The 14,582-nt window shown below is 41.6% G+C and overlaps 1 protein-coding gene across 1 annotated transcript in view; it reads left to right on the forward strand.

Moving 5' to 3' along the window:
- The first annotated feature begins 1,074 nt into the window (after window positions 1–1,074).
- Window positions 1,075–14,582, forward strand: part of zmat4a (zinc finger, matrin-type 4a) — a 153,451-nt gene continuing 139,943 nt past the window's right edge. The window contains exon 1 of the mRNA XM_053421814.1: window positions 1,075–1,241. Within this exon, the coding sequence (XP_053277789.1) occupies window positions 1,155–1,241 (87 nt within the window). The 5' untranslated portion in view covers window positions 1,075–1,154. The remainder of the gene's footprint in view (window positions 1,242–14,582) is intronic.

Genomic DNA, 14,582 nt, shown 5'->3' on the forward strand with positions numbered 1-14,582 from the left:
GGAGTCTCAGGGGTAAACAACATTGTGTCCTTCTTCAGACGTGACAAAACAGCAGAAACATGCCTCCATACTGCTCCTGTAGTGTCATCTGAGTGTCTATGAGCCCCGGCATTTTAATAAGACTCAAAACAATTCCTTAACACCCTGTTTTTGTCTAAATGTCCGCTGATATCTTCATACAGGTGCATTCAGGGACCCCAGGACACCTTCATGTAGCTACATCCAGCTTAGCCACTTCCAACAGACTTTTATGTGTTATGTTTTTATTTTATTTAATTACGTCTGAAGCTTTGGTCACAAGACACAAGACTTCAATTTTTCAGCAATAATGTGAATTACCTACGACTTGAGTTGTAGGCTGCTTGTTTCAACTCCATGCCTTTTCTTCTACACCTGATGTGACGCCTCTGTGCGCAGGATTTGGAGTTGTTGAAGATGCCATTAGAGCTGGGCTCGGTGACATAATACAAAGGAATGAGTGATGTGACTTTTTGCAACTGATTACACTTAACAACACTTTGGACTTTTAACTCAACGAAAAAACATAATAAATAGTTTTGTATTTATATAGAGCATTTCTAATCTTGATGACCACTCAAAGCGCTTTACAGTACAGTTTACATTCACCCATTCACAAACACATTCATAGAGTGCATCTATTCGCAGCACTTTTGATATTCTATGGGGGGGGGCATTCGGCATGCAGATGGTTCAGACTGGGGATAGAACTGCCAACCTTCAGGTTGGAGGACGACCACTATACTCCTCAGCCACGTGGAAGCACTCGCTTGGATATCGATAGAATGTGACATATATTCCAGAAAAGCCATAATATAGCCAATGGTGGCAATAATGTCATTCTGGTGCTAATTAAAGCCACAGGTCTCTCCGTCATGTCTTTATACATGAATGATGATGTACATGAATGGTTTTTAGTGGCTCCCAGATGATGGTAGTGATGGAGCCGCCACCTCCCACCCTGCCCCGGGTGAATTGACGGCGGCTGATGAGCGCAGCGGCCAATGGGAGCGCAGCGGGGCGGAGAGCAGCGCACATTGTACTACAGTGTAGTGGCTGCTGCTGCTGCTGCTGCTGCTGCCAACAGTGGACGCGTCTCACGCTCAAGTCTGCCGCTCTCCACCTTCCTCTGGTTAATGGATTATACAGTTTCCCTCCAAGTGCAACACCAGCTGGCCGTGTTCCCGACACACTTCTGTCAGGGCTACAGTGTGGAGTTACAGGTACATCCCCATCCACCTGCACCAGGCTTCTTCTTCTTCTTCTTCTTCTCTCCCTCTCTTCTTCTCCGCTGTCTGTCATTAGAGGCGTGCATGGCTGCAGAGGAGTGAGTGGGACTTTACGGAGATGCTCCACTGCAGGGAAAGGCTTGGCTGTCGTGGTGCATGCTGATTTTCTTCTCACCGAGATTCTCGTTCAGTGCGCCGCCGCCGCCGGGAGACGGAGCGGAGCGGTGGCACAGCGGCGCGCGGCGGCGCACGGGCGGTTTAAGTCTGAAAAGTGAGCGGGGCAGCGTGGTGTTGGAGCTCGACCTCACGTCTAAACAAACACGCAAACAAACAAGTGAACAGGTCGTGCGTGTTGGTGCGCCAGCGGTTTGTGGAGGGAGGGGGGGTCCAGCGGTCCTTCAGCGGGTCTCTGCAGAGACCGAGTCAACCAGAAATGATTTCAAAGTCCGACTTCTCCAATCAGAGGTTCAACTTTCAAAATACAATAGAGCGCAGTGGAATCAGAGGTCCATGCGCTCAGAGGCGAAACCTCCTTAACAACCATCAGAGTTTGACAATAAGCTGCTGCTGTCTGTGCCCAGGGTGTTTATTATCCCTCATGCCACTGTTATTAAGGGATGTCAGGTTGCTCTGGATGTAGGTTGCTCTGGATGCAGGTGCAGGTGCAAGGCTTGTTGATTTACTCAAAGTGACATTAAAGGTGGATTAGAGGCAGAGGCGGACACAGGAGGGAGCTGTGGGGGTTAGAGTGGACAGTGCTTGGTTAGTTCTCATCACATCAGGTGAAATAGTGATGACATGATATCACACGGATCAGGACAGCAGAACAATTTTCTTGTTTTGCTTGTTAAGAGGGGTTGATGTTGCGGATTGGAAGTCAGTATAGCAGCTTTTTGTGTACTAACACGTGTGGAAATATTGATGTGTGTCTGAAGCACAGAAGAATCGTGATAGTGAAATAATTTTGAGAATTTAGTCAAAAATGACTTCAAATATTTAGTTTTTGTCTAAACAGTCAGAAACGCAAAAGAGAATTGAGATGTGCAAATTAATAATTGATTCGTATTTTGAGGTCATTGGTTAGATAAACATTAGATTAAATAACAGAGTCAGTTTTGTCTTCCTGATTTCTTTCTGGTGATATATTTGTCATTCAGAACTTCAGTGGCAAATTCCCTCTTGGTCCGAAAAGCAAACAAAATAGAAAATAAGGACGAGGCTTGTCACAGTCTTTGCTTTGATGTCTCTCAGGTGGCTTTGTCTATATTAGAGGCAGGATTTCAAACTCTTGTTTATTTCCGCAGTTTTCCCCATGTGCTGCAGCCTCTATGTGTTGTTGTGAAATGAATGCAAATCTGAAAATGGGCTCGTAGTATTTCTCCTACTGATTCACCTGCAGGTTATTTTCTTGACTAATCGGTTGATATTTGTTCAATAAAGTGTCAGTACTAAACACGTCACGTTATATTCAGGGTCAGATACAGGGCCGGGTCTAGGCAGGGGCAAGAGGGGGCCTGGCCCCCTCAAATAAATGTTGTGCCCCCTCAAACTAAATAGGGTTAGGGTTAGGGTTAGGCACAATGCCCCCTCAAGATTTGTGGCTGCCCCCTCATACATGCCTGTCTAGACCCGGCCCTGGTCAGATATATTCAGCTTACTGTTGGAAAAGACAAAGAAAACTGGAAAATCATCACATCTGAGGGTTAACCTGTAAAACTAATTTCTAAATATGTGCTGTCATGCTGAGGCATAGTCTTAGTTACTGGGGCCACACACAGTTCAACCACATTTCAATTACATTACTTTCCCACCAGCCGGATCGTCTGTTTAAATTTGTATATAAACATAAAACCTATTTGCTTTATTCTCGGTATCCCACGTTCAAATATATGTTTTGTAATGTGTTAAATGCAAATTATCAATATTCATTCTGATGCTGCAGTGATTAACAGAAAGTTATCCCATTGGCTCCTCCATAGTTTCTGCTGACTTTATAGAAGGGGTCCAGGCAGAGAAAGTCTGTAAGCTCTCACTTGGACATTTGTGTTCACACTTGCAGCTCATCCCCAGAGTTCAGTGCATATCTGAAAGCAGCTTGCAGAGCCATTTTATTCTGTTGTGAAAAGTGTCATAGGATCATTATGAAACTGTTTTGGGACAAAGTAGACTATGATGGGCTGCCCCGGTCTAAGTAATTAATGGGAAACTCTGCACACACCCCTTCATGTGCAGCAGAAAAGTGAGGTTGCAAGCGGTGACATCTAACGTGGGGAAATGTCCCTCATCCTAAACAGATAGAAGCAGAAAATCCTTAGTAAAGTGCCATCATTTTATTTTAGGTGACAGTTTGTTTTATGAGTGCAGCAGGTGTCCAAAAAAAACCTTTCCTCCTGCAGCATCAGTCCAGCAGCTACTAAAGGAGCAGATATGGATCACATGCATGTCTTATTCTGCAGCCTCTCGCTTAATGACAGGGAGAATAATGCTGGAGAAAACGTTTCACCGACCATGTGCTCTGAGCTCAAACTCCCTTTGCCTCATATAAAGTCCACTCCTTCCCCCGAGGAAACTGAATGACACCGTCACCATCTCCTTGTGGAAACCACAAGGTGGCTCCATCTCGGCAGCATCCTTCCTTGTTCCCTTCTAAGACGCCACATAAAACTTGTGCACTTAACAGCTACGCATAACAAAACAGCCGCAGATAATAAAGTTCCTTCGTCAGTGCTTTCTTTAGTATTACGGTGATTTGTTCAGGCCCTCCAGTCATCCTTTCTATTTTTGAGAAACTTCAAGAAGGGAAAAAAACACTTCCAATCCCCCGTCTGCTGCCTGTAATTTGTTCTGCCTATAAATAAAATACTTTGAAGCTCAGCGCTCAATAATTGTTTGCTTTTGTAAAGTTAAAACTGCCCCCCGCTTCTTTGTTGCTTTCCGTTGCTTTTCTGCCGCAGATGTTTTTCAATTCTGTCTCCGTTATTACTTTCAAAGAAGGTCATGTGAGATGGGTCTCAGTTTAAAAAAAAATAGACCACGGAGTTACAAAGAGTTCCAATAATCTGAGCTGAACGTGTTTGTTTTCACATGGCGGGGAAGTTGTTTTGAAGCAAACAGCGAGCCAAAGGAAATCTGTACGTGACTGTGATGAATCTTTTTCATGGAAGCAGAATTGCAAATGTTGAAGCACCCAGACGGACAGTGGCACCGCAGAGCAGCTTGAATCGTTTTTCAGAACTGCCACTTTTTATTGTGATTTCTAAATAAAATATTGAACAGTGTCCAAAAAGTAACACCTGTTCTTACGGTGGCGGACAGGACCGAGTCAAGTAGAACAAACACAGGGACCGCTCCAAGGACACCAGTGAAATGAAGCCGTTGATTTACAAGATGATAATAATCATTGTGACTGATTTATCTTTATTTAATAGATCATAGATATTTCACCATCGTGTCCTAGCTGTCAAGGCTGTGAATGTGTTTTGGGGTTGACGGAGATAAATTACAGAAAGTACAGTCTGGACGGATACAGCAGATGCTGAAGTATCAGCTGAATGTGAATGTCCTGCACATGCAAACTGAGGCCTTGAGGGTTTGGATCAAATGTACTCACTCTCATTTTGTCAAGTATGCGAGGGCCCAGGACGGCAGAGGATAAAATAAGGACTATGAGATGGGATGTTACACCTCACTTGCTCCTGAGGATATGAAAGTTTGTAATACGTCCTCTTAATTGGATTTGGGGAGCCCCTTTCATATTTTGGTACCCGTCACAGGACATGGTCTCTTTACTAAACCGGAGTCTACATTCTCATTAGCTGCCTTGCATCTCACTCTTGTGGGAACACATCTCAATTGTTATAGTCAGTTAGAGAGGTAAATGGTAATCGACTGCACTTATATAGCGCTTTTCTATTCTTATCAACCGAGTTCTTTGTGGCACATATTAATACAGCGCTTTTTCTATTACACACTGACAGCACAGCCATTAGGGGCAATTTCCGGTTGTGCATCTTGCCCAAGGACACTTCGGAATCAGACTCAAGGTGCTGGCAAGGAACCACCGACCTTCTGGTTAGCGGACGATACTTCCTGAGACACAGCAGCCAGATTAAAGTTGAAAGGGTTTGTGACAGGTGTGGAAGTTGCGACACAAGAAACAAATAGATTTTTGTTGCCGTCTTTGCTGATCATTAATTTAGATTAGTGGTGTGTGTATTCCAAACCGGTCTGTTGGTAATGGGCTGTTTGCTTGTCCTGGGGTGATGCTGGTTGCAGCTTTCTTTCTCAAACTGTAAAAGCAGCAGGTAAAGACCGGCTGCTCCTACTCAGTGTGCAAAATCCTGAAACTGCAACATGAGTAATGAGCAGCCTGAACCCCGACCTGGGGAATCCGTTGTCATTGCTGTTGTCGTGACCGCATAACAGACATGGAGCTGATAAGATAGATAGATAGATAGATTACTTTATTCATCCCCGAAGGGAAATCCAATCGTTATAGCAGCCGGTATATTTGAATACAATAAAATACAATATAATAGAAAAAAAAAAAGAAAAAAAAGAAACACAAGATAAATAGGTATAGGTGCAGTGGCAAGATGATGGTAATAGTACTGATGATATGATGGTAATGTTATTGTTAGACAGTGATATAATATGATATGATATATAGTAGAGGTATAAATATAAATATTTGACTATACAATAGATAATATAATATACTATGAGTGTAAGAATATGTAGACAGAGTGTGAAAAAGACAAAATTATTGTATAAATGCTATATAATAAGATGAACAGGTCTCGAGATATGCAAGCCACAGACAGACAGAGATTTCTGGACAATGCCGACAGTATAAGTTAAACCTTCAATGTTGGATTTTCAATGGCAGAGTTGTTCTGTCCCTGTAAATGATCTAATAATGCTCAGTACTCATCACAGCATGTGAAAACAAGGTCATCCTTGGACATAGGACATGGTCCCCAGACTGTCGGTTAAGTCACGCTGCCATGCACCTACTAGCCACAACTTCACAGATGGCAAGGTGTTGTTTGCTCCCGGAGTGTACATTCAATTTATGGTCAGACAGATTTCTAGGAATAGTAACTAATAAGTCATAGATGACCTAATAGATAAGAGGAATGATTCCACTTATTGTGGTAATGTCAGGCAGAATTAAGTGAATGGCTTAGTGGTTTAAAAAACTACAAGTTTGAAAATATGTTAGTTTTTAATCCCTGCTTGGTTTCAGCTTGGCTGCACCTCTGCAAAAGACTCAAAGTTAAGTGCTGTGTGAATAAGACTCAGTGAGCCTTTATTCGGAGAGAGAATTTAACAGTTCAGCACAAAGTGTGTTGCCGGAGCTACGGAAGCTACAGTTTCATGTAACAGGTGTCTGCAGTTAACATGCAGGCTGTAGTATTTCTTTGACAGCACATGATTTGAGTTCAAATCCTCAAGCTTGATGTTGTGCCCGCACTGGAACGAATTAATCTCATTAAGCTGGCCAGTGTCACAATTTTATTGTTGCAGCAACTCAAAATTTGCCCTAAACGTCTGCTCTGGCTGAACACCAAGCTGATTATATTACTGAAGAGCAGGCAGTCTGCCCAGTGTGCGTGCTAATGTTTTCACTCAGCAGATCTGTGGAGCGCTTCGGGTCACACTGCATGGGAATAGTCCACTTAGCAGCAACCACCAAGTAACCGCTCATTGTTTTGACCTCGAGGCCTGTCATCAGAATTTGGCGTGAATTTGTGTCCCCAAGGCCAGTAGCAGAATGATAGAGACAGAATGGGAGATTGGTGCACAGGGAGCTGGGATTGAAAGAACCAGTCTCTGCTGTGAGCGCGTGCCTCCTCACTCATCCCGTCTGGCTAATTTGCCTCCCTGAGGACCAATGTTGGAGTGTCTCACAGGCCCCCAGGGCCCCAGCTGGACAAAGTGCTGCTGATGATAGAGGGAAACCCTGTCTGTGGACCTCACAGGTCACTGCCAGAAAGCTGCTCTCATACTTATATGTGCAGATTTTCTTTTTTACCAAATAACCAAGCAGCAAATCCTCTCATTTAACTACAATATAACATGTGCTTAGCTTGACTCAAAGATAAGCTAATGATGAACTGTAAGAGGATATTAAGTGACATTTAAGGAACTAAAAGTCAACTAGTACCATAGTAGACCATCCCCTTAATTAGTCCAACTCATTTCTCTCACATAAAGCTAAAATAACATTATTACATTAACTAAATGAAGTTGATTTAGATAGCACCAACTTATCTTTTTTAAAGGCAGCTAAAGTAAAATATCTACATAGATGATGGGAAATGGATTTTAGTTAGTCCAACAAAAAATAACATAATTAATTGGAAATTAATAAGGTAATATTGCTTTTCACCTAATCCCCTCTTTAAACGCATGAGACAAACCTCGTTTTACATACAACAAATATCAAGAATCAAGATGATCAGGAAATAAAAGCAACACAATCCTGCCAGTAATCCTGAATTCAACATGGATACAAATACATATATTCTTATACTATTAATATTTTAACTTTTACTTGAATACACTTTTCTTTAATGCTAAACCTTTTGAAGTGCACTGGAAACAAATGGTAATCTTAACAGCTCTGTAGCAGCGCGACTTGCAGCATTAAGAGGCCGTTCACAACCAAAGATAACTACAGTGTTCTCCAAATATTCAACATGACATCCATACAGCCATAAAGAAGCCAATTCACAAAGAAATGTTTCCCCTTGGGTCCATACATCTAGCAATATTGATCGTAATTGTTCAGAAATAGCCACTAACCAATTTGACTCATGACCAGCTCTGTGAAAAATAAATGCCTAACATTTTTGTTCAACCATTATGCAAATGGTAACATTTACAGACCAACAGAATCCGGTGCTAACTCATTATAACTCATTAAAGCAGTAATTTAAATGTAGCTTCTAATCTGTAACAGAATGACTTGCAGCATTAAGAGGCCATTCACAACAAAAGCAAACGTGCCATCGCTGCTGAGGTTGGACGCAGTAAGACAGTCATTTTGCATTTCTTAAAAGATCCTCAGGGTTATGGAACAAAAAAATCAAGTGGTAGACCTAAAAAAATCTCACCGGCGCTGAGCCGGAGGATCCGAATGGCTGTCCGTCAAGACACGGGACGATCCTCGTCCCAAATTAAGTCCCATTACTGGTGCTGACTGCAGTCACAAAACCATCAGACGGCATCTGCGAAGGAAGGGCTTCAAAAACAAGAAACGTCTTCAAAGGCCACGTCTCCTTCAACGCCACAAAATTGCCCGTTTAGACTTTGCAAGGGAGCACCAAACATGGGACATTCAAAGGTGGAAGAAAGTTTTATTCTCTGACGAGAACAAATTTAACCCTGATGGTCCTGATGGCTTCCAACGTTACTGGCATGACAAGGAGATGCCACCTGAGATGTTTTCTACGCGGCACAGTGGAGGGGGCGCCATCATGATCTGGGGTGCTTTTTCCTTCAATGGATCAATGGAACAATGGAGCTCCCGGTTGTGCAGGGGCGTCAAACAGCAGCTGGCTATGTGGAGATGTTGCAGCGGGCATCCCTCATGACTGAGGGCCCTCGTCTGTGTGGTAACGACTGGGTTTTTCAGCAGGACAACGCTCCAATTCACAATGCCCGTCTGACCAAGACTTTTTTCCAGGAGAATAACATCACTCTTTTGGACCATCCTGCGTGTTCCCCTGATCTTAATCCAATTGAGAACATTTGGGGATGGATGGCAAGGGAAGTTTACAAAAAATGGACTTCAGTTCCAGACAGTGGATGCCCTTCGTGAAGCCATCTTCACCACTTGGCGCAACATTCGCACTAGCCTTTTGGAAACACTTGCATCAAGCATGCCAAAACGAATTTTTGAAGTGATCAACAATAATGGTGGAGCTACTCATTACTGAGTCAGTTTTTGACACTTTAATTTCTGTTTTAGGAGTTTTTTTTTTTTTTTTTGAGCTCTGGTCTTAAACTTTTGATCAGCTGATGAACAGCCTTCTTCAGTTAAATTGTTGTTTTCAATAAATTGCCTGCTCACAACTTTTGGGCTCTTGTTCCCATTTCTTCTTTTTGCATTTTGAAACTCTACTTAGAACCTTCCTAAGATTCAACAGTGCAAAATGCAAATTCATGCAATTTTTTAACTGGGCTTAAAATTTTGATCAGGAGTGTACTTTTCCAAGCTCATGGAAATAGAGTCTTTAAAAATATCTGATCCAGGAAAACATCACTAAGATCGCAGAACTATGTTGGCTTTGGTTCCTGCTCATGCAAACAACTTTATTATCAGCTGCTGTATCTTTGCATTGAGCTTGTGTCCATCCAAATTCATTATAATTTTCCGAATAAACTCGAAAGTGTACTTGCGGTTGTCTGGAAAGTTCAGATCAAGGGCAGTTATGAGCCCAAACAGCATGATGTACACCATTATCACCCTTCTTAAGTGTCCATGACTTTGATGACTTCATTCAAGATTCCCACGTGCTCTGGCTCCCCATCTCCATCTCTTCAGATAGTGTATATACTGCTGACAGTAGCAGCTCTGCCAGTGTTAACAACTGACAACCGTGACACAGAACCGTTCAGCAGTGCAGACATTGTGCAGACGTTATGCAGCTGGTGTTTGGCTATATGAGCTAATAATTCCTATGCATATAACACATTGTGGCTGCTATAAATGCCCGTTGCTTAAGACTAAAGACTAGTGGTTAAGACCTGGGCAAGTCACCACTGTAACGCACCTAAACCTTTAGTGAGTCACACTCACTCTGCAGCGAGGGAAAGGCAGACATTAGCTAGCTAGCTTGATTGCCCGCCAGTACTGGTACTGTCTGTCTCCAAGCTGGTCACAGCCAGCTTGGAAACGTCCGGTGGTCGCGAGCATTATGTTTTTGTATTGAGCTATTCTTCTGTACATTCCATTCTTGTGAAGATTGTGTCTACCTTGAGGGAATTTCTTCAAATTTGTTTATTCACATTCAGTTGGAACAAAGGATGACCTGATTAGAATTTGGAGGTCAGTAGGTATTGTCTGATAATAGATTAGGCTCTGGGGACAATATTTTGGGGTGTCCAGATGGCCAATGATACATTTAGCTCAATTTGATCTGTGTCTTTTGTTCTCCACACTGACTTGTGGACAAGCAAAGCCTGCACGTAATGTATTTGGTCAAACTAGAAATGTAAGCAAGGAGGCGTCTTGCCCCAAAATCTTGATCCTTGCATATTCACATCCAGAATCCTTTTTTGTCTCTTGAATGTACACCTCGAGAGAGTCATTCAAATTTGGTACGAATGTTCAATTAGACTCACAGATTAATTTATTAGATTTTGGTGGTCAATGGTCTAACACAGGGGTCTTCAACGTTTTTCAGGCCAAGGTCCCCCAAACTGATGGCGAGATGGAGCAGGGACCCCCTACTATATAAATTGCATAAAATAGTGTTTATATTATTCTGGGCCTAGTGCCATGTATAAACATAGCTACCCTGTTGTTGTGCATTCAATTCTACCCTTGTGAGTAGTAGCATGCTAACATTAGAAAGGTGGCTCAGACACCTCGCAAATCCTCTCAGACTTATTTTTCAATTACAGTCATGTTTTTTTTCATTGTACAGTGTCTATTTCTCGGTAAATTTAAAATAAACAACTTTTAGGTACAAATACGAAGTATTTGGTCCGCCATCTTTTATTTTTGAGCTTCGCTCTCTTTAGACATGAGCATAAACGCGATCTGATTGGCTAGTGCCTGTGCTGTCGTATTTTCATGAAAGGGACTGTGAACCGGTGCCCAGCTTTAGAGAGCTCCTGTGTGTAGCTGAATGTGTGCATTGCTGACTGAAAGATAACGTCTTCTGCCTCAATTTATCTGTTAGCTACAATATGTTGGATTCATGTCAATGTGTATCTGAAGACAATATATACAATTCTGGTTCTGAAGAAGTGAATTTTGTGGAAAACATTTTTTTGAAAAAAAAATATAAATAAAATAATATATAAAAAATTGTCTTATCAACCAAGAATTTCGCGACCCCCCTGCAGTACCCCCGCGGACCCTCTAGGGGTCGTGGACCCCCTGTTGAAGACCACTGGTCTAACAAATCATATTTTTTGGCCTCTTGAACTTGAGATCTTATGTCTTGCTTTAGGGAATTGCTAAAAATGTTGTCTATTTGTGACTAGGACGCAAATATTACCTGATTAGATTTCAGTGGTCAAAGGTCACAGTGTCCTTATCGTATTGTGAATGCAATGTGTCAGGGACACCATGGTTGGAGGCAAACAACGGTTATTCCAGTGCAGAATAGGGACTGTTGATGAAAAAATAAAAGGACAGAATGGTTTGTTTTGGACTAATCCAGTGAGACAAATTACAGTACTTATTCACAGTGATGCAACATTCTTTTAATACATTTTTTTTTCTGCAGAGCATCCTGCTTTTTGATTTGCAACACTGCCCACGATGTTCTATACAACCACAGATATCAAAGAGCCAAATTTATATCATCTCTCGCCATATTACCCAGCTCCTTCGTCACTATTAGGACTGCTACTGCATCCACTGAATATGATTGTTTTAGTTATAGGTGCGCACACTTGATTTTTGAGGCAGAGGACAATATTGATATTTGGTAATTAAATTGTGATAAAAAAATATCAGCTGATAGATACTTCTTTGTTTGACATTAAAGATTCAGTGTGTAGAATTTAGTGAAATCTAGTGGTGAAGTTGCATGCTGCAGCTGAATACCCCTCATACTTCACCCTCCTCTTACAATCATGAAAGAGAATCTGTGGTAGCCTTCAGTTGTCATAAAAACTCAAAAGATGATTAGTTCGTCCAGTTTGGGCTACTGTAAAAAACACGACTCAGGAATCTCACTTCTGCCCCCTGCAGGTTAAAAACATTTCATTTGGTCTTTGTTAATGGAAAAGATGACTGTGTTAACTTGCAGAAAGAGGAGGGACATGATAACAAGTGGTCACTTAAAATAAATGTGGAGACACAGTCCACCATTACCTCAAATATTATTTAGGCATTTATATACTGTAATTACCTGATAAATATCATCCAACATATACGCACTAAAGTATCTGCAATATGCTGATATAAGTCAAATTACTGACTTGTTCAGTTTATCGGTCATGGGTCAGTTGCAAGGTTTTGTTATTTTGTCAACAGGCAAGACACTGTAATTGCTTACCTTCACCTGTGTACCATCGTTAATGAAATATCAGTTTAGATGTGATCGATGATTCCAAAGAATAATGACCAGGTTCCTCTGTAAAGCTGTTGCAGAAGTTTTAGTCACAATCACGTAGTCTTCCACTGACAACTGAAGTGTGCGTTTATCTTTCAGCACTGCAGTTTTGTGACTTTCAGACGGCAACTTTTTTCCAGTCTGATGATTCTAGCCTATGCTGGCATTTCCACATTTATCTGGCCTCAGAGAGCTGCATTGGCGGCCCCTTAAAATTCATGACAAGCTCCCTTTACTCTGCGTCATCATTCAATGTCAGCAACAGGCCAGCAAAGATAACTACTGTTCATTTAGAAAGTATAATTCTGGCTATTATACAGTATAAGTGATTGATTATTTTTGCTATGCTGAGTGTTTAATACTCATCTGTTTCACTTGCAAAGTCAGGCAAAATGATGAAAATGTAGGTTCTATGGAGAGGACTTATAGAGACTAAAAATAAATGATGGTCCGTCACCCCTGACAGCTTAATCATCACCGGCTGCACGTTTGCAAATGAGGTTTAGATGCTTTAATTTGCTACACATCAGCATTCTGACAAAGGTGGATGATGTATTGATTCTACATTTAGATCTAAAATACTGCACCAAAGAGGCAGCTCTGAGGATTTTAACTGTATTTTTTCAGAAAGAACGCTCGTACCATCATGAAAGTGTAAAGCTCTGTAGTGAGGTCCATAACAAATTAATTCTTTCACAACTCTCAACTGCTTTTGCTGGGTTGGCATCTCCTCATGGTGATTTACAGACTACTTTAATGGAGTTGTGGTCAGAGAGGAATTAGTTTACTGCACTGGCCAAAACTGGATTTTTGATAAAAGAAAAAAGGCCTGCTGGTCACAGTGCTATATCAGTGCTGTGAAGCTCAGGCCGATTTGAGACATCTGTAAAATGGTGTCCTGTTGATTTATAATAACTGTCATGACCGGTGGACACTGTGATCATCTTCCAATGTTTCCAAAGGTTCTTGCATTACTAGTGACTGGTCTAAGAATTGAATGGGCAGGATGTCTTCCAGTTTGTCCTGACTTTTTGGCTCAGAGCAGACAAATAAATAAGGAAAAGGAATGCAGTTTGTTTGTGTGCAGAGCCGTGCTGGACAATGGAAAAGAGATAAAAACACATTCTGTGCTGTTTGTTCTGTGAATCCGTTTTAAATATTGCAGGTAGGCAGAGTGTCCTTTGGGAGAACCACAACACTTCCAATGTCATTGGGGGTAAAAAACACTTTTTACCTTGCCATGCTGTTCCATCTATAAACCTTTGTCACTGGAGGTGGTTTAAGGGGCTACTTGTATGTTGTCATTGTCACATTGACGACGTTAGCATAAAAGCTGTTTATCTACTAGTCTACAAACAACAGTCGTCGAGAGCTGGCTCTAGCTGTGGTAAGCAATTACTTTCATGACAGGATTTTCGTTATCTATCGAAATCCAACAACTTGTTCTGTTAAGTGCAGACGTCATCCCAAAATGTCAGACCTGGAACAAAATATCAGCGTTAAACACACGCAATTTAACAGCAGGGGATGTTAGCATTGGTTAAATATGGCAAGAGATTAATATCAGTTCTCCTGTAGTCATCATTCCTCATCAAACATTAACTGGTGAAGTCGACTGTTTCACTGGAGCTAGGGACATTCACTGTCATTATTTTTCAATTGGGTTATTAGTTTTCTCTAAAAGCATTTTAAATGATAATGATGTTTTAATTAGCTCTAGCCTATCAGAGGTAATCTGACTGCAGTTAATATTGGTTTGGACTTTCATAACTGTGTATGTTATCTATGCACATTATCTTCAGTTGCTCATCGTCATCTTTCTTTATCACCTCCCCACTACACATGATTAGCTGTCAATGAATGGCTACCCAGTGTCCAGTGAATACTGGTTCATCCAGCTGGCTCATCTTTTGCAAATCAGTTATTTCGCCACCTTTCTTTGCATATTTCGTTTGGATTACGATGAGTCACATGCTGATGTTTCAGGTGTTAGACGGCTCTAATGAATGTTAAGTGTGGAGACATGCACTGT

This window comes from Pleuronectes platessa, chromosome 4 (genome assembly GCF_947347685.1).
Source record: "Pleuronectes platessa chromosome 4, fPlePla1.1, whole genome shotgun sequence".
NCBI classification, from domain to species: Eukaryota; Metazoa; Chordata; class Actinopteri; order Pleuronectiformes; family Pleuronectidae; genus Pleuronectes; species Pleuronectes platessa.